The 26,880-nt window shown below is 49.3% G+C and overlaps 1 protein-coding gene across 2 annotated transcripts in view; it reads right to left on the bottom strand.

Annotated features, from left to right (window-relative positions):
* Nucleotides 1-349: 349 nt before the first annotated feature.
* Nucleotides 350-26,880, bottom strand: part of COL9A3 (collagen type IX alpha 3 chain) — a 45,275-nt gene continuing 18,744 nt past the window's right edge. For both annotated transcript variants that reach the window (XM_064167444.1, XM_064167445.1), the window contains 22 exons: nucleotides 24,651-24,707; nucleotides 23,397-23,450; nucleotides 22,906-22,959; nucleotides 21,803-21,856; nucleotides 21,030-21,083; nucleotides 19,653-19,706; nucleotides 19,176-19,229; nucleotides 18,838-18,891; nucleotides 17,965-18,018; nucleotides 17,120-17,164; nucleotides 16,239-16,292; nucleotides 15,813-15,866; nucleotides 11,648-11,701; nucleotides 10,852-10,923; nucleotides 7,823-7,858; nucleotides 7,503-7,547; nucleotides 6,923-6,955; nucleotides 6,336-6,482; nucleotides 5,252-5,306; nucleotides 3,471-3,653; nucleotides 2,680-2,757; nucleotides 350-1,344 (listed from right to left, as the gene is read on the bottom strand). In XM_064167444.1, the coding sequence (XP_064023514.1) occupies nucleotides 1,169-1,344; nucleotides 2,680-2,757; nucleotides 3,471-3,653; nucleotides 5,252-5,306; nucleotides 6,336-6,482; nucleotides 6,923-6,955; nucleotides 7,503-7,547; nucleotides 7,823-7,858; nucleotides 10,852-10,923; nucleotides 11,648-11,701; nucleotides 15,813-15,866; nucleotides 16,239-16,292; nucleotides 17,120-17,164; nucleotides 17,965-18,018; nucleotides 18,838-18,891; nucleotides 19,176-19,229; nucleotides 19,653-19,706; nucleotides 21,030-21,083; nucleotides 21,803-21,856; nucleotides 22,906-22,959; nucleotides 23,397-23,450; nucleotides 24,651-24,707 (1,521 nt within the window). In that variant the 3' untranslated portion in view covers nucleotides 350-1,168. The remainder of the gene's footprint in view (nucleotides 1,345-2,679; nucleotides 2,758-3,470; nucleotides 3,654-5,251; nucleotides 5,307-6,335; nucleotides 6,483-6,922; nucleotides 6,956-7,502; nucleotides 7,548-7,822; nucleotides 7,859-10,851; nucleotides 10,924-11,647; nucleotides 11,702-15,812; nucleotides 15,867-16,238; nucleotides 16,293-17,119; nucleotides 17,165-17,964; nucleotides 18,019-18,837; nucleotides 18,892-19,175; nucleotides 19,230-19,652; nucleotides 19,707-21,029; nucleotides 21,084-21,802; nucleotides 21,857-22,905; nucleotides 22,960-23,396; nucleotides 23,451-24,650; nucleotides 24,708-26,880) is intronic.

Below are 26,880 nucleotides of genomic sequence, written 5' to 3'. Positions count from 1 at the left end.
ATTCTTTAAAGGCACAAACTATTTTCATATTTAAAGGAAAAAATGAAAGCTATTAATATTTAAAGATTAAAAAAAAAAAAGAAAGCTAAATTTAAAAGCTAAATATGACTCTTGTTCATAGGCTTTAGCACATAGGGTAGAGACAGAACAGGGGGTGAGCTGAGAGTGGCTTTCTGAACTTTAATAGATTAGATGGTGCTTGCAGCTTTCAAGTACAAAAAAGAGACCTCTCCAAAGCAAACACTGTTTGAAATCACGGATATGGACAATTTTGCAGCAGTGGTGAGCAGCTGAGTTCATTTGCTGTGGGTTAATGACACTTAGAACATCACCAAAGAAAAAAAAAAGGTTTAAAAAAATCTCCTTTTATTTTTACAACAGTTTACAGACAGAGGTGGCTTTGGCAGGAATTGAGCATCCTTTTTGATTGGGGGTTTTGTTTACAATTACCGTGCAAATAGCTTAAGTAGAGGTGGTGGAAATGCTGTCACTTAATTTCCTTTCTTATTCTGTAGAAATAGACACAAATTGCCCCTGTAAATTAAAATATATACATTACACTTTTGCAGAGCTGGATTGCAAGAGGGTTACTGGTTCCTAGTCTTGGCAAACAGTTGAGGTGCAATCTGAAAACTGGGAGCTGGCAGCATATACCTCTGCTGTGGGCTGTGCTCTGGCCACAGTCTTAAGATATTAAAACAAGGGATGGTGCAATGCCTACTTTTCACTGATGGAAGCTGCAGTTGGGTGCTCAACTACCTTAACAGCTCCCATCTTAGTGCACAGACCTGTGTGACCGAGGTCAGTCCGAGCAGCACTGAGGAGTTCAACTGACAAGGCTCAAAGGTTTATCCAGACAAGTATATGGTTGCAGGGGGTGAGGGTAGAAAGGAACAGGGCTTCCTCTTGCAGGTCTTTTGGCCAAAGGGAGGGAGGGAAGGTGAGGTTTGTTTAGCAGTGAAAATAACTGGGGGAGGAGAAAATAAAGCATCTGTCATTAAAAGTTTTCATCTGATCCTTTCTTTTTCATAGAACTGTGTCAATGTCTCCACTTAATAGGCCAGAAGGAACACCTGTCCACTTATCACTAGGAGGATTCTGTCTGTTTTCTTACAAAGCACTCTTTATTTAAATACTCAGTCACTTCTCCACTCCTTCTACTCTTGCTTTATGACTTTTTGGAAGTTGCTGCTCCAACAGCTCCCATGCAGGCCGACGTGTCGCATATTCCTGGAGTTCCCTGAGCCCCAACAGCACCAGGAGTGCCAGGATCCCCTGGAAGGCCAGGTTCCCCCTGAGCACCGTCGCGGCCGTTCTTAGTAATTCCAGGTACACCTGGGGGTCCTAAAACAGAAGGGGAAAGAGATGACCTGACTTGTTTTTCCTCTATGTCTATGCATGTATTTATGTTCTTATAAAAGTACTTTGAGTCTCTGTACATCAGCCTTGTTAAGGCCTTTTGCATACAAGGTGTTGAATAAATTTCTCCTGACTCTGCAGTGTCTGCTGTTTTTTTTTAAGTTCCTTTGGCTCTTCTGCAGTTACTTGGCTGCAGCTGTTTGATGTCAGCTTTTGTCACCTCACATTATCTCTCTGGCCTTCTGCTGACCACTGTGGGTCTGGATTCCATCTCAGTGCTGCCTCAACAAGTAATTTGTAGCCAGAAGTATTTTATATCGAGTCAAGGGATGACAAGAGACAGCCTGGATGTGAGCTTGCAGGTTGCAGAGTGTGACAACAAGAGTGCTCACAACTGGTCCCTCCTTCCTGGCCACCAGTTTGCTCTGGCATTCAGCTATTTCAGTTCATTGCAGCTCACCAAGTCTAGTTGTAATTATGAGTTTGAGTAAGGGAAGGAGAAAGAATGATGCTACAGAAGATCTCCCTGATACAGAACATCTCCTTGCTGTTACATAGAATCATAGCATCATAGAATGGTTTAGGTTGGAAGGGACCTCAAAGATCATCCAGTTCCAACCCCCAGCCATAGGCAGGGACACTTCTCACTAGAACAGGTTGCTCAAGACCTCATCCAACCTGTCCTTTAGATCAATGTCTAACACAGTTTACTGGCAAAAATAATTTTTGCTATGGGTGGCCTCAAGCTATAAGTGTTGGCTTTGATACCTGAAGTAAAAAAGTAATTAATCAAATACTGATTTCTGTAACAAAGACTCTGAAGCTTTCTAGACTACTGTACAATGATTCTGCCTCTGAGGAAGAGCTGAGATACAGGGACAGTTGCATCAGGTGAGCTAAAAAACTGCATTTCTGGCTTTATTCTGGTCAATAGATGGTGCCCAATTCTTATTCATGCAAGCAATGAATTACATTTCCTGTTGGTCTTCTCAGATTTCAGGAATAGGACAAAAGCCTCTCAATATCCAATCTGTGAATCAGCCTCTTCTGACATGCTTTGGAAAACTTTTATGGATTCATGCAATGATTTTATGGAAGAATCTAAGCTGACCAAGTAGAAAAGATTCTGGGTTTATGAAAAGATGAGGGTGCAGAGCCTGGTGTTGGTGCCTGTAGCTTATTGTGCAGATGTGATCACAACTGGGAGAGTTGCTCTGGTAGGTGAGCAAAATCAAGCATATTCTTGGGCAGTAGCATATCCTACTGCTTCTTATGCCTTTAATTTAGTCCTCACTTATGAAATTATTTGCTCAGCCTTACCTTGAAGCCCTTGATCACCATCAGGCCCATCAATACCTAGTCCAACAGGTCCTTTATCTCCCTTTTCCCCAATGTCACCTGCAATCAGACAATCCCAACAATGAAAGATCTAGGGACAGGAAGGAGAAAGTTCAAGAGATGCTCAATGTGCTCAGGACACTGCTGGAATCTTTCCTTATGCTGCACCTCTAAAGATGCAGAATCATCATAGAATTGCTTTGGTTGGCAAAAGACCTTTAAGATCAAATGTCCCAACCATAAAATGCCCTCTAGAACTCCATCTGCTGCCCACGGCCTGACCTCTTCTCCTCTGCTGCTGAAACAAGTACAAGTTCGCAACTTAGTTCAGTGGCCACAAAGAGAAGCAGGAGTTCACAGGCTCACAGGATGTCAGGGGTTGGAAGGGACCCAAAGAGATCAGTCCAGCCCCCCTGCCAGAGCAGGACCACACAATCTCACTCAGGGCACACAGGAACACATCCAGACAGGCCTTGAAAGTCTCCGGAGAAGGAAACTCCACAACCTTTCTGGAAAGTCTGTGCCAGTGCCCTGGGACCCTTACAGGAAAGAAGTTCCCCCTTGTGTTGAGCTGGAACCTCCTGTGCTGCAGCTTCCATCCATTGCTCCTTGTCCTAACCCAGGCAGCAGTGAGCAGAGCCTGTTCCCCCCATCCTGACCCCGAGCTCTCAAATACTGATAAACATTGATTAAATCCCCTCTCAGTCTTCTCTTCTCCAGACTAAACAGCCTCAGGTCCCTCAGTCTCTCCTCATAAGCTGGTCAAACCTTACCTCTGGGACCAGGATCACCCAGTTCTCCTGTTGGCCCTCTGTATCCAGGAGGACCACGAGGACCAGGATGCCCAACGCTTCCTATAGCTCCAGGAGGCCCTGGGGGCCCAGCAGGGCCGGGCCGACCCGTCATTCCCGGAGCCAGAGGCTTCCTCAGGTTAGCAGCCAGCTGTGCAATTTGCTCTGGAAAGGACAATCAAAACCTGTGTGTCCAACACCGCCACCCTGCCTGGCTGCTTGCCACCAGGGATGGCAGTGAGCAGCTGAAAACTGCACTGCATGCACTCATAGAATGGTTTGGGGTGGAAGGGACCTCCAAAGGTCATCCAGGGCAACCTCCCTGCAGTCAGCAGGGACACCCTCCACTAGAGCAGCTTGCTCACAGCCTTGTTGAGCCTCACCTGGAATAGCTCCAGCCACGGGGCCTCAACTACCTCCCCAGGCAACCTGCTGCAGTGTTCCAGCACCTTCCTGGTGCAGAACTTGTTCCTCACATCCAATATCCATCTGCTCTGCTCTTATTTTCAAATCATTGCCCCTCATCCTGGCACTGGAGGCCTTTGCAAACAGTCCCTCTGCAGCCTTCTTGTAGGCCCCCTTCAGACCTTGCTCCCTGCCACTCCCCCACACTTTTGGCAGAAGGAAACCTTAAGGCTGTTCTCCCAGCTCAGCTGTGGCTTTTTGGTCTATTTCACACCTCCACAGAGGGAGATTTTGTTTTTAACACCACTCTCTGTTTCCTAAACCACTTTAAGAGATGTCAAGCATTCTAGAAAATGCTAAATCATTGAAGTGAGTTTTCTGATTGATGCTCTCAGAGTTTAACTTCATCCCAGGTGGGGGACATAACCCCTAAGTGCAGAAGAGTAACCTCAAAGAAAGAAGAGCTCTCCTTGGGAGCTGAAGGGCAGAACGACACAGGTTAGGGCAGACACTTGCAGGGTGCCTGTGTGGAAGCTGCTGTCAGCAGGCTTGGTTGCCATGGAAAAGCAGTTACAAATATCAGCTTTAGAAAAACAAGGCAGATCTCCCAGACAAGGAGGTCACCTCTTGAATAATTTCCCTGCATTAGAGGCCAGTTCTTTTTTTTTCCTGAGCCAGACACAAAAATCTCAGGTCTCAGGAGCCAGCGCATGTTTTACAGATTGGCAGATTGCATGGGGTTGGGATGGACCCTCCAAGGTACTCTTGTCCAACCACTCAGCAGTCAGCAGGGACACCTCCAACTAGATCAGGCTGCCCAGGCTTGCATTCAGTCTAATCTTGAATGTCTCCAGGGACAGAGCCTCAACCACACCCCCATGGGCAACCTGTTGCAGTATTTCACCACTCCCACTGTAAAGAACATCCCCCTGATGTCCAGCCTAAATCATCCCTGCTGTAGTTTCCAACCATTGGCCTTTCTGAACAGTCCCTCCCAAGCCTTTCTGTAGGTCCTTAAAGGTACTGAAATGTAGCTCTAAGGTCTCCCTAGAGGTTTCTCCAGGCTGAACAGCCCTGATTCTCTCAGCCTGTGCCCATAGCAGAGGCGCTTCAGCCCTCTGATCATCTTTGTGGCCTCCTCTGGACCTGCTCCATCAGATCCATGTCTCTCTTGTGTTGGGGGTCCCAGAGCTGGACATAGTACTCAATGTGAGGCCTCACCAGAGCAGAGAGGCAGAATCACCTCTGTCAGGCTGCTGGCCATGCTGTTTTTGATGCAGCCCAGGATGTGGTTTGGTATGCTCAAGATCTCCTCTCCAGTTAACTATAGTAATTGGTTTTCTCTCAGTGACACTCACCATTGATCAGCTCCCCACAGAGCTCTCTTATATGTTGTTCACTGGCCTCTTTGCCCTGCAATTAACAGAAGAATCTCTCCTTACACAAGCCATGTTATCAACAATCATGTCTCACAAGCTTCAGGCACAAAATGCATCTCCAGCTGCTCAGGAGGCAGCACAGGATCCCACATCAGGAGGAGAGGGCTTTTTATCTCCCCTTTTCCAAAGATGACATCTTCAATTCACACACTCATAGACTGGTTTGGCTGAAAGGAATCTTAGAGATCATCCAGTTCCAAGTCCCTTGCCATGGGCTGGGACACCTCCCACTAGCCCAGGTTGCTCAAGACCTCATCCAGCGTGGCCTTCACAGGATGTCAGGGGTTGGAAGGGACCCAAAGAGCAGGACCACACAATCTAGCTCAGGTCACACAGGAACACATCCAGACAGGCCTTGAAAGGCTCCAGAGGAGACTCCACAACCTCTCTGGGAAGCCTGTTCCAGTGCTCTGGGACCCTTGCAGTAAAAATGTCTCCCCTTGTGTTGAAGTGGAACCTTCTGAGCTGCAGCTTACATCTATTGCTCCTTGTCCTGTCCCAGGACATCCCAATTTTACACCTCCAGGGCTGGGACATCCACAACATCACTGGGCAAACTGTTCCAATGTCTGACTGCCACCATCATTGGAAAGAATTTCTTCTTAATCCCCAGTCTAAATCTGGCCTCCTCAAGCCCAATCCATTCCCTCTCATCCTATCACTACCACCCTTTCTTAAAAGTCCCTCCCCAGCTTTCTTGTAGCCCCCATCAGGTACTGAAGATGCAGAAGGTCTGTCAGATGAATGGCAGAGGTTGTCACGTCAGACTAGACACTGAACCTGGGGGTATTTGGCTTTTTGTGAATGATGAAAGGTGAGCTCTGGACCAGGGCAGAGGTCTGACATTTCAAACAGCAGCTGTTACCTTGCCTGCAGTTCTCTGCTCTTGCTTGCTTAAGTGCAGGACCTGATTTTCTGCCCATGCATCCAAGCCCCACAATCCATTCATTCCATTTTGGCTTCAGAGAGCCTTGCCTGTGCCCCAGGAGCAGATGATACTCACAGGAGGTCCAGGTTTCCCTGTGATGCCAGGAACACCTTGCTCCCCTTGATGGCCCATGGGCCCTGGATGTCCTGGGATCCCTGGTACTCCAGTTGTCCCATTAGGTCCTTGGGCACCTTTGGGGCCAAGTTCTCCTCTTTTTCCTGGCTGTAATGGAGAAGAAAAACAACACTTAGAACAGAAGACATAGTCCATTCTTTTCCATAGGGTCATAGTCTCATGGTCCATTCTTTTTTCTTCAGGCTCCCCTAAGTGATCTGGCTGACCACCTACATTCCTTATGGAGTTTGGATAGGGCTGGGGGATAGGTTGGACTGGATGACCTTGGAGGTCTCTTCCAACCTGGTTGATTCTATGATTCTACATTGCAGGACATGCTAAAAGGAGTCCTCACTGCAGCAAAATGATCAAACACCTTTAAGTGCCACAAAAAATGGTCACTGTCATAGATTTTACAGCATGAGGAGAACAAGTGTCTAGGAAACACCACCAAAATGTAGTTCCTGGAGACACGTCATCAGAAGATGAGTCAAGCATGTTCACTGCCAAACCCTCTAGAGCATGAATTCACAGTGTCTGACACATACCTCTCCTTTTTGGCCAGGGGGACCAAAGGGACCCTGTTAGAAAGAAAAGGGAAATAAGAAAGAATGATCCATTCAGAAAATGTGCATCTAAAGTCAGAGCTCCCAAGCTCCAGGAAGCCACCATGAGATGTACATGGCTGTTCTAGCACAGGGTCCAGGAATGATCTCAGGATGCTGGAGATCAGATTCAGCTCTGGCACAACAGGGAGAGGACTCTAACACCAAGACTTGCTCCAGGTACTAACACTGAACACAGCTCCAGGCAACCTGGTTGCTCCTTGAGATGGACCAAAACCCCATGGAGAGAGCAATGGTGACTGCTCTGAGGAGCAAAATGCCAAGAGTGCTGATACAGCAGAGTGCTGCCCAGGCCACACTGCCTGGCTGCTGCTTCCTGAAGAGGAGAGCTGATGCACACCACGAATGAGGTAGTGGAAAGGCATGGGTTGCCTTTCCCTTTTCACAGTCAGCAAGGTTAGAGCTCTTGGGTGGGCAATATTGAGACCACAGCAGTTCTTCATACATGCTTCTCTAAACCCATCTGTTGAGGAGTCAGTGCTCTGAATTTAGGGTCACCTACCAGTTCTCCTTTGTCACCTGGGAGGCCATCTGCTCCAGCAATGCCCTGAAAGTGAAATACCAGAATGAATGCTGCACCTCCTGGTTACAACCTACAGCAGCAGGCTCCTGCTTTACCACAGCACTCCCTGGCTCTCCACTACATCAGACCACATCTCTTTCACCAGCACAGCAAACGCTGGGACCAAAGAAGGTTTCATTGCTGCCTGCTCCAGAGTGTTTTCATCTGGAGGGAGGACAAGCAGTTGGTGCTGCCACTGGCTCTGCCTAAGACAGGGTCTGAGTACCTCTGCTGACTCCAGTACAGAAGTTATCACCTACCTGGTTACCTTTGGGACCAGGAACACCAGCAGGACCCTGAAGATAAGTAAAAGAAAGAAGGCAGGTGAGCTCCATCTGTTATTGTCCTGTGAATTGCTGCTGCAATCAGACACAGCAAGGGGTTGGAAATTAGTCTCCCACCTGCCAAGTAGGAAGGTCCAAATTGAATTTGTACTATTTGTTGTTGTTTAGCCTGCAGAAGAGGAGGCTCAGGGGTGACCTTATTGCTGTCTACAACTACCTGAAGGGAGGCTGTAGCCAGGTGGAGTTGGGCTCTTCTCCCAGGCAAGCAGCAACAGAACAAGGGGACACAGTCTCAAGCTATGCCAGGGGAGGTCTGGGTTGGATGTTAAGAGGAAGTTGTTGTCAGAGAGAGTGATTGGCATTGGAATGGGCTGCCCAGGGAGGTGGTGGAGTCACCATCTGCGGAGGTGTTGAAGCCAAGACTGGATGAGGCACTTAGTGCCATGGTCTGGTTGACTGGACAGGGTTGGGTGCTAGGTTGGGCTGGATGAGCTTGGAGCTCTCTTCCAACCTGCTTGATTCTGTTCTATGATTCTATTTAGAAGCATCCTTGCAAGCTTTGAGGCATTCTCTACAGCACTGGTTTCTGTGGCAGGACAGGTTCTCAGGCCTCTTGCCATGCCAGTGACTGTGCAGAGCAGGTGCAGCACCTCCCAGCTCAGGCCTGGTAGTGTTCTGCCCACCAAGTCCTCATCCAGCCAGACCAGAGAGATTTCCTTGACACTGCTCCCACCTGCCTTGACACTGCTCCCACCTGCCTGGCACTGGTTACCCACACTGACCTCCTTCATTCCGTCCTCCTCAAGCCCCTAAAATGAATTCTATGCTTTTTAATCCTTATCTTTGAAACCTGTGTCACAAAAGTCATCTTTCATATCCACCCTAAGGGGCAGGAACTCTGTTTTGCTTCTGCATTTCATTATTGTCATCTCACTCTCAGGACCAAAGCAGCAATATTACAAATAGACAAATTGAAGGCCAAGGTCCAGTCTGGTGGATTGATCTCTGCCCTTCACACCTGAAGAGGTGAGAAGAAGACTGAATTTACTCATGGCATAAAATGGACATGACTATTTTTGTACTGTGAGGGCAAAAAGTCAGGATGGTTTCTGAAGGCTTGATTAGACTGACAATTTCCCTGGGGATTTAGGGTTGGGAATCAGCCAAGGGGAATCAAACACATTTAGATTTAGATGCTGAGCTGATTATCACCCTGTGAATAATTCAGGCAACTTGAAAAATCACAGAACATTAGGGGTTGGAAGAGACCTCAAAAGATCATCCAGTCCAACCCCACTGCCAGGGCAGCATCATGTAGAGGAGGTCACACAGGAACACATCCAGGGGAGGTTGAAATGTCTCCAGAGAAGGAGACTCCACAACCTTCTTTCATGGACTTGCAGATCTGTGTTTGCAGTTCTTTATACACATCAGCACAAGCAGGCTGGGTTGGCAGCAAAGCAAACTCAGCAGATGTCCATCCCCCAACAGATGCCATCACTCCCAGCAGATGTCCATCCCCAGCAGATGCCATCACCCCCAGCAGATATCTATCCCCCAGCAGATGCCATCACCCCCAGCAGATGTCCATCCCCAGCAGATGCCATCACCCCCAGCAGATATCCATCCCCCAGCAGATGCCATCACCCCCAGCAGATATCCATCCCCCAGCAGATGCCATCACCCCCAGCAGATATCCATCCCCCAGCAGATGCCATCACCCCCAGCAGATGTCCATCCCCAGCAGATGCCATCATCCCCAGCAGCAAAGTCTGGGGTTTCAAACTACAAGGGCTGTGGCCTGAGGTTTTAGAGTCTTCCCAGCCCAAATCTTGTGGCCAGTAGTAAGTATGGAAGTCCTCCCTGGCGATTGCTGGCATGGCTTTCTCTGCTGCCCATGCAGACTGTGGGGCCACAGGTGGCTCTCACTGACACTGCTGGGACTGGCTGGGCAGATGAAAGTTACTCTGCTACCAGTTCCATAGGTGGAGGTGGGAAGTCTCCAGCACTATCCAAACCTCCACAGCATGCTTTAGTGGGGAAAGCTGCTAATGAGCTGGGCTGCTATGAAACAACTAACAATTACATCTTAGAGCAGAGCTAGAAAGACAAGCCAGATCTCTGTGGTTTTCCTTTAAGAGAAAAAATATTCCTCCCTCTGCTTCAGAGCAGCTCTCTGGATACTAAGCTGCTCTGTGCAGGGGCCTCTTTTCCCCCTGATGTCCATTTCTCCCCAGGATGAAGCCCTGGATGCAGTCAGAACCCCGCAGCTCCACAATAGCTCTCCTGTTTCACCCTTCCAGGCTCACAGTCCCTCCAAGAGACGTTTTTAACCCTGCCTGGAGCCAGCACAGAAGGGCCATTGTGAAACCCCCGTGGTGCTGCTGTGATTGCTTACACAGAGACTTCACCTTGGAGCTGGAGTGGAGGGGGCTGGTGAACACACAGCTTCTGTTCTCCTGCAGGCCCTGAACAAACCTCCTTCACTTTACCCTGCTGGCTTCTTTGACATGAGCATGAATTCATTTCAGTAAAAAGTGGCATTTCTCCTGAGGTGTGGGGCCCAGGTGTGCTGCTGGGCAGAAAGAGAAACCACTGAGCAAACTGCAGTGCAGACAAGACGCAGGAGACCTGCTCAAGCATCTGAGTAACAGCAAGGCACAAAGCAGGACGTCCTCAGGACAAGGCTTTGGTGAAACCATTGTACAGAGCAGGGAGAAAAAAACCCAACCAATCATCTGTCCTGGCTGAGACAGAACCTCAAAGTGTCTTTTAAACAATCCATCCTGTCTAAAACCAGTGGGAGGTCCTGAGCTGAAACAAGGACAGAAGAGTCCCCCTGCCATGGGGTCCACCCTGGACATGCAGCAGCCTCAGAGCATGGACTCAGTGTACCTACCTTCTGCCAGACCTGCTTGTGTTTGCCACCTCATGTTTGGGGGGCCCATTATGCTCTAATCTCCTATCTCCCAAACAGGCACTAGTTAGAGATGTCTTCTCCTTACCCTGTCACCCAGCTCTCCACGAATTCCAGTTGGCCCAGGAAGGCCAGGCTCACCACTGGCACCTTTGGGACCCTGTTAGGAAAACAAAAAACAAGCTACAGCCTGGAGTGCCACAAAACTCTGCATGTTTTGACATCCCCAAAAGCTCCTCAGCAAGCTCATTTGTTTCAGATCTCCTCTCTCCTTTCTTCCCCAGGATTGAGGGACCCTTGCTGACTGCTGGTACCGCCTGTTTTGATTGGTACAGCTCACTTCAGCTTCTGCCTGGTGTCATAACTGAGGTCAGCCACCACTCCAAAGTGCTCCAGCCTTTGGATAGTCTGAGGCTTCCACTAATGAAATCACATCTGTAACTGCTGACCAAGTGATGCTCCCAGGAGGCTGCACTATCCACTGCTCTTCAGCCAGTTTCAGTGAGCAATGGAGAGAGGCTGGCAACCCTGCCTTGGAAAGGGAAGAAATGAGAGCTTCCAGTGCAGCAGAAAGCAGCAGGAGCTCACTGAAGACACATGCAGACTTGGAGGGGGCAGGTCTGGATTAAGGAGAAATTGAAGTGTCTTTATGTAGGTCAAACTCAAACCCTTCTTTTGCAGGCAAACAGAAATAGAAATGGTGCCAGCAGGCAGCTTCTCTGGCCTGCAGCTCTTTCTAAATGTCCTGTGTTAATGAAGGTGTCCAACTGATTCTGACCAAAGGAAAGATGTTTCCTCCTATTGCTTGTTGCCATCTTGCAGTTGTCTTGCCAGAGGTTTGCAGGTATCCAGCACATTAAAATTACCCTCATCAGCAAACCAACCTGGAAACCTCTGACACCAGGGGCTCCAATGGGGCCTTGAAGACCAAGTGGTCCCTGCAAAAAAGAAAGAGAAGCTTGGGTGAGGAAAAAAGTCAGGGCTGGGGAAGTCATTTGTGTCAGTGAATTGTCTCAGAGTGAGCAGGTCTGTACTGCAGCATACTTTACCCAGTGGCATTGCTGAGGAACCACTGGAGCCACTGGAAAGTGGTGCTTGGTGTTTTATTATCATGATTGTTATCACTGTCATTATTTGATCCTCATCAATGCCTATTTGTACAGACGAGTGCTTAAGAACACACTGTACTTGTGAGCAGTAGAGATCAATGACAGCAAGAAGTGCTCACAAGACAGAGCACAGACAATAACCCCTGAAAGTGGATCTGCTGTCCCAGTATCATCATGGAATGGCTTGGGTTGGAAGTGACCACTAAAGCTTATCCAGTCCAACCCCTCTGAAATCAGCAGGGACACCTGCAGCTAGAGCTGGTTGCTCAGAGCTCCAAACAGCCTGACCTGCAGTGGTGCCAGGGATGGGGGATCAGGCTTTTAATTGCTCTGGTTCTGCAAGGAACTCCTGTAAGATGTGTGCTGCACACACTTGGGAGTGAAAAAAGCCCTCTGTGAAGAGCCTGGCTCACTACAGAGAACATCAGTGTTATTAAGAGCCTCCATTGCTTTCACTAATATGATACAGAGTGTGGGTGAGAAAAGCCCAATTTAGGCATCTAAACCCCATTCTGTAAAGTGCCTTCTTGAAATAGATGCCTCAGGCAAGCTTCTGTTACAAGGCAAGAATTCAGCTTTGTCTCCTTTCACAGCTGTCTCTGATGAGTGTTAAGGGACATAAACTTCCACCTGGCTGCCCCAGGCAGAGGATCTGGAGAAGACTGAGAGGAGATCTGATCAATGTCTATAAATATCTGAGGGGTGGTCTGCAGCAGTAAGACAAAGAGCAGTGGATACAAACTGGAACACAGAAGGTTTCACCTCAACAGGAGAAGAAACTTCTTTTCAGGGAAGGTGACAGAGCCCTGGAGCAGGCTGCTCAGGGGGGCTGTGGAGTCTCCTTCTCTGCAGACTTTCAAAATCCACTTGGATGCATTCCTATGTGCACTACCCTGGGTGATCCTAGTGGGGCTGGACTTGATTAGTGCCGTGGTCTGGTTGATTGGACAGGGCTGGGTGACAGGTTGGACTGGATGATCTTGGAGGTCTCTTCCAACTTGGTTGATTCTATGCTAATCTCTGGAGGTCCCTTCCAACCTCTAATGTTCTATGATTCTGTAGTCAGTCAGCATGGACCTACCCAAGAAACCAGCTGCCTGCTGGGCTGCAGAGCAGTGTGCCCTGTGCTGAAGCAGCATCTGTGTTTTCTCCCTGGAATACATTTTTCTCCCCCACAAACTCTCCACTGCCTCTCTTATTTTTCTGGTTGTCACTGCTGAGGAGATCCTCATGTGATGTGTGTGACTCAATGGCTGATCTAAACCAGCTGCCCTTATCCCTGCCTGGCTCCAAGACCAGCACACCCAGAACCTTGTACAGAAAGCAGGTTGTGCCCCAGAGGAAGGAGCTGAAATAAAGCAGCAGGCTAGAGAACTCCTCAGGTACTTTTGTGGTTACTCTTTCCACTTCTCTTTTCTGCTTGTAATCCAGTCAGAAACTTTTGAGAGTTATAAAAAAGAGAAAGTTCCACTAAATTGCATCAAAAATAACTCTGCTGTGTTGGTGCCTTTACAGGTGATGGGAACTGATAGAACCTGGCAGCCTGTAAATGGGAAGAAACCCTTGGTAAGATCCCCTAAATAAAATCCAATTGTTTTGAGCCAAGAGAGCCTTAACCCTTAGACAAACCTTGCACCTCTCTCAGAACAGCCCAAGCTTAACTAGATTTTAACTATATTCCCCACCTGGAGTGGGAGTTCTGGAGCCCCATTACAAGAAGGTTGTGGATGTGCTGGAGCATGGCCAGAGAAGGGCCACAAGGATGCTCAGAGGGCTGCAGCAGCTCTGCTATGGGGACAGACTGAAAGAGTTGGGGCTGTGCAGGCTGGAGAAGAGGAGGCTGCCAGGTGACCTTCTTGTGGCCTTCCAGTATCTGAAGGGGACCTGCAAAGAAGCTGGGGAGGGACTTTTTAGGATATCAGAGAGTGAGAGGACTGGGGGAAATGGAGCAAAGCTGGAGGTGGGGAGATTCAGCCTGGATGTAAAGAGGAAGTTGTTGAGCATGAGAGTGGTGAGAGGCTGGAATGGGTTGCCCAGGGAGGTGGTTGAGGCCCCATCCCTGGAGGTGTTTAAGGCCAGGCTGGATGGGGCTCTGGCCAGCCTGCTCTAGGGTAGGGTGTCCCTGCCCATGGCAAGGGGGTTGGAACTGGCTGCTCCTTGTGGTCCCTTCCAACCCTGACTGATTCTATGATTCTATATTTCATTTACATTGGGAAAGCAGATCTTAGAAACAAACAGGGCTTCAGCTGCCATTGCACCCATGTCAGCAGTCTGCACCCACATGATTAGCTTGGCTGCATTGGGTTTTGGGCTCTAACAACAGGATACCTTTTGTAGAGCCAACTGTTTGGGTGAAAAATTGCAGCCATAAAAGCAAACATTACTAATTTAGTTTGTTTCTCAGGCTGATTTCCCTTTCCTTGGAATTTTAAAGAGCAGCTGCTCACAAAACAATAAATCATCAGACAGTTCAATTTCTTTCAAGTGGCACACACCAGAAATCATGTCAGAGCTGCTGTGGGCTTCTGGGGTTTAAAATGAGATTAAGAGGGGAAAAAATAAAAGGGAGGGAAAAAAAAAGCCCAACAAAACTACTGGAAGGTGAGGTCCAGCCCCAGCAGCAGCACTAGCTGGGGAGTGACCAAGTAAAAGTGATCCTGACATCTCCAGCAGTGGGAGCACAGTCAGGCTTTTCTCACAGAATCCCAGCAGGGTGAGGTTGGAAGGGACCTCTGGAGATCATAGAATCAGTCAGGGTTGGAAGGGACCACAGGGATCATCTAATTCCAACTCTCCTGCCATGCCCAAGGACACATTACCCTAGAGCAGGCTGCCCACAGCTTCATCCAGCCTGGCCTTAAACACTTCCAGGGATGGGGCCTCAGCCACCTCCCTTGGCAGCCCATTCCAGGCTCTCACCACCCTCATGCTATGAAATGCATGGAGAACTGAGAACTGTTCTGGTGGTGTACCAGATGGTTGTGAACTCTGGGGCATTTTCAAGCAGCTGGGAAAAGCACACAGCTGTGAGTGAGACAGGCAAGAGATTCCCCACAGGTCTGCCAGCCTTTTAACACTTTTCACACCTTTGTCCTTCCCCAACAGATTGTGCAGACCTTCCAGTCCTGCTGCTTGTATGGCTTCAGGCTTTCCACTGAACCTCTGATGCTCCAAGGCAGGGACAGAGAAGGTTTCACCTGCTGGTAGCAAAGGCTTAAGAGTTTTGCTTCATTAATGGCTTGCATTCAGCACAAGCTGAACCTTATTATGAGTGTCTAATGAGGGAAGTGCTGACTGTCCCACCTCTCCTCTCTGGCAGCAGCAGCTCCCAAATCCCTTGTTCAACTGCAGCTCTCTGTGCCAAAGCAAATGGGAGGAAGTCCTAAGAGGGGAGGCTGAGGTTGTTCAACTTGGAGAAGAGGAGGCTCAGGGCAGACCTCATTGCTGTCTACAGCTACCTGAAGGGAGGCTGTAGCCAGATAGGGTTGGTTTCTTCTGCCAGGCAACCAGCAACAGAACAAGAGGACATAGCCCCAGCTGTGCAATGAGAGGTTCAGGCTGGATGTTAGGAAGAAGTTCTTCACAGCCAAAGTGATTGGCACTGGCATGGGCTGCCTGAGGAGGTGGTGGAGTCACCATCCCTGGAAGTGTTTAAGAGGAGGCTGAATGAGGCACTTAGTGCCATGGGTTAGTTAATAGAAGTTGTTAAGTGATAGATTGGACTCCATGATCTTTTCCAACCTGATTAATTCTGGTTCTGAACCATTGCATTTGCACAGAGCTGTCAGTGAGAGCAGGATCTGACCCACTGATGGGGGAGTGATTCTGCTGCTAAATCTCTCTAGAGACCACACCAAGAGAGCATTTTGGCTTCAGCCAGAGTAATCTCAGGTCCTGAACTCTGTTTTGGTATCTGATTTACAGGCAGCATTGTACTCACAGTTGCTCCTCTGGGTCCTGGCAGCCCTCTCTCACCAGGAACACCAACATCACCCTGGCAAGAACACCAAAGTCAGTCATGTCATTTAACAGCCACAAATCCCAATCCACTGCAGAGCCAGGGATCCCAAGCTCCCAGCCCCACTGGCCCATCCATTAGGTCACACCACCTGCCTAGGTAAATTTTGACCTGTGCACGGAGGTTTCCACCTCTCCAAGCTCCCATTCTGCTCTCCAGGTATCTCCAGGGAAGCATGGACCTGCCTGCAGTGCTCAGCACCATGGGCTTGTGTGCACTGCAGGGAGAGCAGCCCCCACTGCACTGCTGACAGCTGCACTTGTGCAGGGAAGCAGCAAGCGAGCTGCAGCCTCGTGGTTTGGTTTAACACACACTCAGTAGAGCTCACACTGTGTGAAGGATACATACAGGCATGCCTGGCTCTCCAGAGGGACCTGCTTCTCCCATCTCTCCAGGACTGCCCTGCAGAGGAGAAAGCAAACACTCAGTGCCTAACTTCAGAGAGTCATTTCCATCCTGCCTAGAGCAGCAGAGGAGGGAGGATGAGGAAATAAAAAGATCTTTAAACTTCACAGTTTTAAGACCATGAGGTGAGCTGCACATCCTGATCTGAGAGCAGTGTCTAGGGAGGGCTGCCAGCCCCAGGGCAGTGCCCAGACTGAAGTGGACCAGTGAGACAGGGGTGCTCTTGGGGAGGCATGCTCAGGACATCCCATTTCATTCATTTCTGGGTCACCCTTATAGAAGGAGAGACTCCTTCCTGAAGTGTGCTCCCACACATGAGGATCAGCAAAAACAACGAGGCAGGTGCAGAGGGGGAGATGCAGGAGAGGAGAAACAGAAGGAAAAAGACACTTCCCAGAAGAGCTTTGTGCTGGGTTACTTTGGTCTGAGATTTTCTTCTATCTCACAGTCTAAAGGTCTGTGCAACCTCTTCTCCTGAGGTGGGGAGGAAAGTCTTCAAAAGGCAAGATGAGATAATCCTGCTCCTCTGTGGAGATGCTCACCCTTTTGATTCCCTGCTCTTGGAACACTAACAAAAGGGTGAATGCTTCCTTCAGAGGTTTACTAAACCCTTGATGACTTCTCCTGCATAGCTACTCTGTCTTTGCTGAACTGGCTATAAAAGCTGTCTCAGCAGCAGCTGGACCATCAGTCCTGAACCTGGCCCTGGCACCATCCCTCTGGGGTAACTCCTCCCAGGATACACTTGTGGGCATCAATCCCCCAAAGCTGAAAAGCTTCAGGGGCTTCCACACCAGAACACATCATTAAAGAGATTCACTTACTGGTTCACCCTTTGAGCCTTTACTACCTGCTCTTCCAGGCAGTCCCTGGAGGGGGGGGGGGGGAAAGAAACAAAAAAGGAAAGAAAAAAATTAATATTAAAGCAATAACAGAAGAAGTGGAGTTATTAAATTTGTTATTCTGGTCTGATTTCATACACAGGGAGCAATGTTTGCTTGCAGCAATAGAGGATTTACATTTCTGCATCTTTCACCATGAAAACGATGGCTTCAGCTCCCTCCTGTTCACTGCCCTAGCAGCTCTACATACACTAATCCTTGAGAATGAGAGCAAAGAGGAAGAATATACAAATAGAGCAGCAGCAGCAACACTTTGCACAGCAGAAACCTTTCTCCAGGGGTCTTCTATAAGACAGAAAGAAAGGAAAACTTTACCTCTGTTTAAATAAAGAGTTTAAATACAGTTGGAAGACTGGAGACATCAGCACTGTGCCAATGAGCACTGATAAGCCAGGGACAGGGCTCAGGGCTGTTGTTGAGTTAAAGTCATTTGTAGCTCAGCTCTTACCTCCCTGCATAAGGGATGCAAGTCACTGGGAGGTGAAAGAGAAAATTCCCTCTCAAGTTTAAATTTAAACAGAGCCAGAGTGGCCAAAAGCCAGGGTGTGACTGCAGTGGTATTTGCTGCTACCCCAGGTGTGTGTTTTTCTGCCTGGTATGATGCTTCTCTTCTGTGTGGTGGGAAAAGTGCATTTCCTCTTGGCTTCCATGGGCTCCTCGTGAGGCAGGGCACAAAATGAACCTCTCCTCTCCTCAGGAAGGCTCTCTCTCTGCAGGCCAAGCTGCTGTGCCAGCCCAAAGGTGATGGATCCTGCTGCCATACTCACAGGCAGTCCGTTTGGTCCTTTCTCTCCAGGAGCACCCATGCGAGCAGCATCTCCCTGTGGATATTGAGAGGTTAGGAGGGACCCCCCAGCACTGGAGGCACACATTCCCAAAGTGGCATTTGCAATCTCCCTCCCCATCTCACAGGTAATTGGAGACAGAACAAGGGGGAATGGCCTCAAGCTGAGGCTGGGGAGGTTTAGATTGGACATTAGGAAAACGTTTTTCAAGGAGAGAGTGCTCAGGGACTGGAATGAGCTGCCCAGGGAGGTGGTGGTGGAGTCCCCCACCCTGGATGTGTTTAAGGGTCGTTTGGGTGTGGTGCTTAGGGCTATGGTTTAAGGTGAATCTTGCAGAGAGGGGTTCTAGGTTGGGATTGCTGATGCTGAGGGGCTTTGCCAACCTGGGTGTTTCTGTGATTCTGTGACAATTGCAGGACCTGTTGTGTCTACAGGAGGTGTCCTGTGGGCACAGGATGCCCTGAGCTCCCCTTGCAGCTCAGCACACAGCCCAGGTTCCTGACAGCTAGTGTCTGACAACACACTGTCCACAGGCATCTAAAACAAACAGCTGTGTCTGTCAGCAGCTCTGAAGAGGCATCTCTGAAGGCCTAGAGTCAGCCAACAGGAACCACCAAGTACAGGCACACAGCTGAGCTGAGACCATTCACGCATCTTCCTTCTTGAAGGCATTTCCTTGGGATTAATTAACAGCAGCAACTTCACTCCTCTTTACTTGTTACACTGCTAGAAAACTTTTCAGAAGTCAAGGCTTTCCAGCCATGCTTCTTCTTGACAAGCATCAGTAGCTTTGCAATGCACAGGGGGGCAGTGACTGAACTCTTTCCTGCTGTGGTTAAATAGGACTTTACAAACCTTCTCACCATCGAGTCCTGGAGCTCCATCCTGTCCATCCTTGCCAGGCATGCCCTGCAACCACGCATGACACAGTTGAGGGTATGAGGGCACTTGTGTGGTTAACAGAATACATTCACAGCCAAAAAACACCCCACTTTTGGCAATGGGTCCAGCTCCAGCTGTACTGGGGAAATTTCATTACCAGCAGTACACCTAAAGGTTTAATCCAGCTGGGATAATGCTGAAGGTTAGGGACCCAAAGAGCAGAAGTCTGATAGCAAAGAGTGTAAGATGCAAGGTTAGGTTTTCCCTGTGGTGTTTTATCTCATCATCTGCACCCTACTTCATTGACTTACAGGTTCTCCTATGAGTCCACGAGCCCCTGGGTTTCCTTTTGGTCCAGGTTTGCCCTAGGAATCAGCAATAAAACCTGTGTTACCAAGGACACAATCATCAAGAACAAATCACTCAGCAAAGGTAATACTCCAACTCTGGAGGGATGTTTTGTTCTCTTTGTGCTGCTGCTCTCCTGTTTAGGTTCTTTCAGGACACGCCAAGAGAAGTCGGCCCAGTGCTGGGAAAACGACTGACATCAAGGGATGGAGGTGTAAGACCTGATCCCAGCGCTCTGGGTTGCAAGAAGCACTTAGGCACCTTACTGCTAAGTACCTTCAATAAGATGTAAATATCTCACTTTCAAGAGGAATGCTTTCATCCCTTTCACCTCCTTTTCAAAGGAACCAAGGGAGGACAAGCCACAATAAACCTGTGAAAGAGCCTCCTTTGAATGTAGTGTCCAAAGTCTGAGCAGAATGATGTTTTACTGCACTTACTGTATCACCTTTGGGCCCCCTGAACCCTCGAGGTCCTTTGTTTCCTTGGATTCCCTATGACACAGGAGAAACAGCCATTAAGCATCTTTGTCACAGAGTAGGGTTTCCAGGGTGTAAATGCTGAATCATAGGATCACAGGGTGCCAGGGGTTGGAAGGGACCCAAGGAGATCATCGAGCCCAACCCCCCTGCCAGAGCAGGACAATCCTAACACAGATCACAGAGGAACACATCCAGAGAGGCCTTGAAAGACTCCAGAGAAGGAGACCCCACAACCTCTCTGGGGAGCCTGTGCCAGTGCCCTGGGACCCTTAATGTAAAGAAGTTCCCCCTTGTGTTGAGGCAGAACCTCCTGTGCTGCAGCTTCCTGAAGGGTTTCTGGCTGTGTGCTGGCCTCAGCAGAGATGTGAGGGCAGACACTGCCCCAGAAGCTGAGCTGCCCTTCCTCAGCTACCTTCTGTTATTCCTGACACGGAGATGAACTGCAGCAGGGACTTTGCTAGCATTCCCCTGGGGCAGAGAGCATCTTCCCTTTCATTTAATGAAGGTTTTTCTTCACCCAGAAACAGAGTTGGGGGGGATAAAAAAAACCCTTTAATATTTGCTGTCTGGATGATGAATGGAGTACTGAAATGTTTGGTGGACAGCAAGCACCTCATTTTAATTTAGCTTGGACTGATTTCTTCTGTAATTGCAAAGACTAGGGAGGGGTCTGCAGAGGGTGGGGTGAGTGCAGATTGTGTAGCCAGGTGAAGGTGCCTGCTGTAAATCAGGATCCATGCTAAGGAGACACTGGTGACAGTGGAAAATGCCCTCAGAGAGGCCACAATGCTGCAGATGCAGCTTTGGTCTCATATTTGGGTAAGGAGGGTATGAGGTCTGCCCACAGGTTCAGTGTTCTCCTACACTTCACCCCAGGGCTCTGCAAAAGGATGAGGATTGCCTTTTTAATAGACAACTATTTCTGCTGGTATTAAAAGTCCCTGTGAGCTGTGGGCTCTTGGGAATAGGCCAAGCTCAAAGGATGTAAGCTCAGGATGGTGCTTACTGATTCCTCCTCAAAAAGCTCTTTCCCAAGAGTGTCACAGATGCCCCTCTCAGGTGCTGATGCTCAGGGAAGAGCAGTGAAGAGGAGACAGCAATGGAAATGTGGTGAACTTACTCAGGCATGGGCTGTGACTGGGGGAAAGGCATGAAATTTGGGTCAGGTGGAATAACACTGCTCTAACTGGAGGGGGAAAAAGGAACTGATCTGATGGAGATGTCAGCACAGCCCTCCTGGTAACTGGCAACAAAGGGTTTAGTGCAGGAAGAATGAACTTCAGGCTTTGGTTGTGGAAGCCAGGGCCACAGAGGTGATGAGGAGCAGATACATACAGCTTTCCCTGGAGGTCCTGGGATTCCAGGTGGTCCTCTGAAGCCAATGTCACCCTGCAAAGAACAACGTGTCATTGTAATGCTGTGGTTGGCAGTGTGGAGGGACAGCATCCCCACCTCATAGCACAGTCTAAGGAAGCCCCAAAGGCCTGCAGGGACACCCTATGCTTCTTGCTGGTTTGCAGTGAAGTCTTGCACAAGATCCCTCTCTGAACATGCAGGTTTTCACTCTGGGTCTCCCCACCATTACCTCTGTGATGCACTGGTACCATTCATAGCTGTGCTACCTCAGTGGCTCCTAACTAAATGCATGACTTCATCAAATTCAAAACCATTCAGCCTCTAGGATGATGGTCAAGGGACCCTGGCAAAGTCCAAAGCCATGTTGAGCTACAGGAGAGTCTTCATGACCTGAAAACCTTTGTCCAGCAGAGACTCTTTGGCCTGTTTTTTTGTGAAGAGCAGAAATTGAAGTGTTCATGAAACATTTCTCTGTTCTTCAAGATTCTTTTAGCACTGTCACAGTTGCAGGGACAACAACTTTGCCCTTCTGGTCTGAAAGCTTAAATCAAGCTGAGGTGGATCCTGCCAGTCCCTCGGGGGTATGTGGATTCCTCTTGCCTTTGGAAGGTTGCTCTGCTGGGGAAGGGCAGGAGAGCCTGCACTTTTTTATCTTGACAAGCTCCCCAGTGGTCTTCAGTAAGGACAAACCCACCTGGACCCTGGACAGGACAAACTGGAGAATAAAAATATCAGCAGAATGTTTTTCTTACTCTGTCACCAGCTGGACCCATTGGGCCAGGGAGGCCTCTTAGTCCTCTGGGGCCCTAATTGAGGAAACAAAAACCCACTCAGAGTTAAACACCAAAAGACAGAACAGCCTGATGCAGCAACTCAGTGACACAGGAAGCACTAAGAGACAGCAAAGTGGCAAAAAGCTCAGCCTTCTGATGCACAAACAAGACATCTTCTCCTTTGGTGACTGCCTGTGAGAGACACTTGCAGACATGCATTCAGAGTGCCTGCTCTCCCCAGCCCACCTCCCAGGCTGTCAGATGAGCCCAGAGCTCAGTCCTGATCCACCCAAAAGATACCCAGGGCTCTCCTCTCCCCAGCCCACTTCCCAGGCTGTCAGATGAGCCCAGAGCTCAGCCTTAGATCCACCCAAAAGATACCCAGGGCTCTCCTCTCCCCAGCCCACCTCTCAGGCTGTCAGATGAGCCCAGAGCTCAGCCTAGATCCACCCAAAAGGTACCCAAGGCTCTCCTCTCCTCAGCCCACCTCTCAGGCTGTCAGATGAGCCCAGAGCTCAGCCTCAGATCCACCCAAAAGGTACCCAGGGCTCTACTCTCCCCAGCCCACCTCCCAGGCTGTCAGATGAGCCCAGAGCTCAGCCTAGATCCACCCAAAAGGTACCCAGGGCTCTACTCTCCCCAGCCCACCTCCCAGGCTGTCAGATGAGCCCAGAGCTCAGCCTCAGATCCACCCAAAAGATACCCAGGGCTCTACTCTCCCCAGCCCACCTCCCAGGCTGTCAGATGAGCCCAGAGCTCAGCCTCAGATCCACCCAAAAGGTACCCAGGGCTCTACTCTCCCCAGCCCACCTCCCAGGCTGTCAGATGAGCCCAGAGCTCAGCCTCAGATCCACCCAAAAGGTACCCAGGGCTCTACCAAAGCAGCTCTCAATTGGTTGTCTCGTCCAGGGTGAGCTACCAAAAGCAGGACCTGAATTAAAGCCCAGCACAGTTTTTGTCACCAGCAGGCACTTCCACATGTGCTGCCCTGCAGAGGCAAGAGCTGTTTGTGTAATGCAAGCTGAGTGATGGCCCCATCGAGTTTCACAGCAAAGGGAACTGGTCTGAAGCGTAGGTGTTACCTGCAGGCCAACGCTGCCAGGAATGCCTGGAGGCCCAGGAGGCCCAGGGTTACCCTGAGAGGGAAAAAACAATCAGACAAGAGCCAAGACAGCAGGAGTCTGCCAACAGAAAGACCTTCTCATTTTATTTCTTCTTTGAGCTTCCTCCCACCTAACTTTCTGCTTCAGAATTTGCTCCTACTCTGCAGGCAGATTCTGCTGGGTGCAAGAACATTTGACCAGGCAGGAATTTCCCCAGGTGTTTTTTTCCCTCAGCTGACATCCCTGCACGTGAAACAAGATCAGAGTGATCTTAACATCCTGATTATGGGGAAGATGAATTCTCTGGAGGTTACCAGCACAGAGTCACACATGCAGAGCAATGGAAGCCAGTGCCCTGCTGGTTCTTCAGCCAATTGTCTCCTTTCTCCCTGTTTTCTTGAAGACATCATTTGTTTGTGGGGCTCTTAAAGAGAAAAACCATTCCCCACCCCCTTTACATTTGAGCTTACCTTCTCTCCATCTTTTCCTATTTCACCAGGCTCTCCTTTGTGACCAGTGTGTCCCTAGAAATGAAAGCTCCAATTATTCACATCTCAGCAGTCTTCCATCATTCAGACCCTGTGAGACAGCTTAAAGACCTAAACCCACACAACACAACCAACCTACTGGGAAAATAATCAGTAGTCTGGATGGAATCACAGAATTATTGAGGTTGGGAGAGGCCTTTAAGATCATTGAGGCCAACTGCCAGGTCATTGCTAAACCACATCGCTCAGCACCACATCTGTGTGGCTTTTACATCCCTTCAGGGATGGGGACTCCACCAGGGCCCTGGGCCACGTCTGGAGGTCACTTCTGGGGTCAGTCAGCCACACATCACTCCTGTGGTAGGTGTCATTGTGTCAGCACTGATCTAGTTTCAGGAAATGCCCAGATTTGGTTTTAGGAGTGAGCTGTGGTGAAACCAAGCTAGAGGTCTCCAGATGCAACTCTCAGTGCAAGGTCAGGGACCAGAACACAACTCTCATCACTTTTGAAAACGAGACCAAAAGCCCATTCTGTATCTTTCACCTCCCTTACAAAGGCATTTTTAATGCCTGCATACAAATCCATGCCCCACTGAAATCTCTTCTGTAACAACTCAGATTCAGTTTGCTTCTTGGCTCCCTTCTTATCACAGAATCATAGAATCATCCAGGTTGGAAGAGACTTCCAAGATCATCCACCCCAACCTAGCATCCAGCCCTAGCCACTCAACTAGACCATGGCACTAAGTGCCTCAGCCAGGCTTTTCTTGAACACCTCCAGGGATGGTGACTCCACCACCTCCCTGGGCAGCCCATTCCAATGCCAGTCACTCTCTCTGGTAAGAACTTCCTTGTATCTTCCATCTAACAGAGTCTGCAGGGATGGAGCCACAAAGCAAGTGCAGGCAGGTGCTTGAAAGATGCAGAACCTCTTACTGAAGGTGAGAGGAAAGCTCTAACACTTGGCAGGACAGTGTTCAGTGGCAGAGCAGCTATTGCAACAAGTGGGGGAACAGCACACAGAGGACAGGATCAGGCCCTTCATCCTCCTCTTCTCCCATATTTGGCTGCCTTAGGGGCTTTCTGGTTTGCCAGCACAAACCCATGGCTGGTTTGGAGAGGTGTGGAGCCTGCAGGAGACATGGGCTGCACATAAACCAGTTTAACCCTAGGGGCTCGTGGAGGTGTTTATTTAGGGAGGCAGACCCCTCTGTCTGCAGCTGGTGTTTTTCTTACCTTGAACCCTGGCATTCCTGGAGGACCTGGAGGACCTGGTGGGCACAGGGCTGGGCACTGCAAGGAACAGAAACACTCTTTGATTTATCAAGCACACACAATGCATCCAGGGAAGCCTGGGTTCATTACTAGGCAGAAATGAAACCTTTTGGTCATGGCAGGTGGTGGGGGTGGTTTGTCTCTAAATTCCCTATTTAATGTATTTAAACTGAACACAAGCTGTCATCATGCACTGAGTAGCACTGTCCTAGGGCAGAGGGTCCTAAAGAATTCTTCAGCTCCCCTATAACCCACAAAATAAGCCTCTGTGAACAGTCTGCTTCACTCTGAGCATGGGCTGTGAGAAATTCTGAAGGCTAACAGTGCTCCACAGTCCATAACACAGGGGAACCACAGCTCAGTCCACAACACAGGAGCACCACAGCTCAGTCCACAACACAGGAGAACCACAGCTCAGTCCACAACACAGGAGCACCACAGCTCAGTCCACAACACAGGAGCACCACAGCTCAGTCCACAACACAGGAGAACCACAGCTCAGTCCACAACACAGGAGCACCACAGCTCAGTCCACAACACAGGAGCACCACAGCTCAGTCCACAACACAGGAGCACCACAGCTCAGTCCACAACACAGGAGCACCACAGCTCAGTCCACAACACAGGAGCACCACAGCTCAGTCCACAACACAGGAGCACCACAGCTCAGTCCACAACACAGGAGCACCACAGCTCAGTCCACAACACAGGAGCACCACAGCTCAGTCCACAACACAGGAGCACCACAGCTCAGTCCACAACACAGGAGAACCACAGCTCAGTCCACAACACAGGAGCACCACAGCTCAGTCCACAACACAGGAGCACCACAGCTCAGTCCACAACACAGGAGCACCACAGCTCAGTCCACAACACAGGAGCACCACAGCTCAGTCCACAACACAGGAGCACCACAGCTCAGTCCACAACACAGGAGCACCACAGCTCAGTCCACAACACAGGAGCACCACAGCTCAGTCCACAACACAGGAGCACCACAGCTCAGTCCACAACACAAGAGCACCACAGCTCAGTCCACAACACAGGGGAACCACAGCTCAGTCCACAACACAGGAGCACCACAGCTCAGTCCACAACACAAGAGCACCACAGCTCAGTCCACAACACAGGGGAACCACAGCTCAGTCCACAACACAGGAGCACCACAGCTCAGTCCACAACACAGGAGCACCACAGCTCAGTCCACAACACAGGAGCACCACAGCTCAGTCCACCACACAGGAGCACCACAGCTCAGTCCACAACACAGGAGCACCACAGCTCAGTCCACAACACAGGAGCACCACAGCTCAGTCCACAACACAGGAGCACCACAGCTCAGTCCACAACACAGGAGCACCACAGCTCAGTCCATAACACAGGAGCACCACAGCTCAGTCCACAACACAGGAGCACCACAGCTCAGTCCACCACACAGGAGCACCACAGCTCCCCAGTGATGCTGGATGGGTATCTTGGAAACCACAAGGAACAGATTTAAATCCATGCATTCATTGGCTCCCTACTGATTTCCATTAGACAAACCACCTAATAGAGACAAGGGCAAGCATCAGAGCTCATCAGAAGTGGACCTATAAAAAAATTAACCTGGTACCTGCTGATGTCCAGGGGTGAGTGAGCCCCTTGTGGGAGCTCCAGTTTGGGAAGAAATCAGAGCATGCATGGGAATTTAAAGGGGACTTTAAAAGCCACACTCTGAAAGACTGAATACAGAAGGAGATTTTCTTCTACAGCTTTCCTTTCACTTATTTCTTTGGGGTTTGGTTGGTTGGGTTTTTGCTGGTGTTGTTTTCCTTTTAATAAAATCTCAGGCAACACCTCCAGTTTGACTGGGAACAAATCAGAGCATGCATGGGAATTTAAAGGGGACTCTTAAAGCCACACTCTAGAGGACTGTGAATACAGGAGGAGATTTTCTGCTACAGCTCTCCTTTCATTTATTTCTTTGGGGTTTAGTTGGTTGGGTTTTTTTTGCTGCTGTTGTTGTTTTTTTTCCTTTTAATAAAATCTCAGGCAACACCTCCAGTTTGGGAACAAATCAGAGCATGCATGGAAATGTAAAGGTGACTTTAAAAGCCACACTCTAAAAGACTGTGAATACAGAAGGAGATTTTCTTCTACAGCTTTCCTTTCATTTATTTCTTTGGGGTTTGGTTGGTTGGGGTTTTTT

Source organism: Pogoniulus pusillus, chromosome 29 (genome assembly GCF_015220805.1).
Source record: "Pogoniulus pusillus isolate bPogPus1 chromosome 29, bPogPus1.pri, whole genome shotgun sequence".
Classification (NCBI taxonomy): domain Eukaryota; kingdom Metazoa; phylum Chordata; class Aves; order Piciformes; family Lybiidae; genus Pogoniulus; species Pogoniulus pusillus.
Note: the sequence above shows the minus strand (reverse complement) of the source record. Positions and strands in the feature narration are given on the sequence as shown.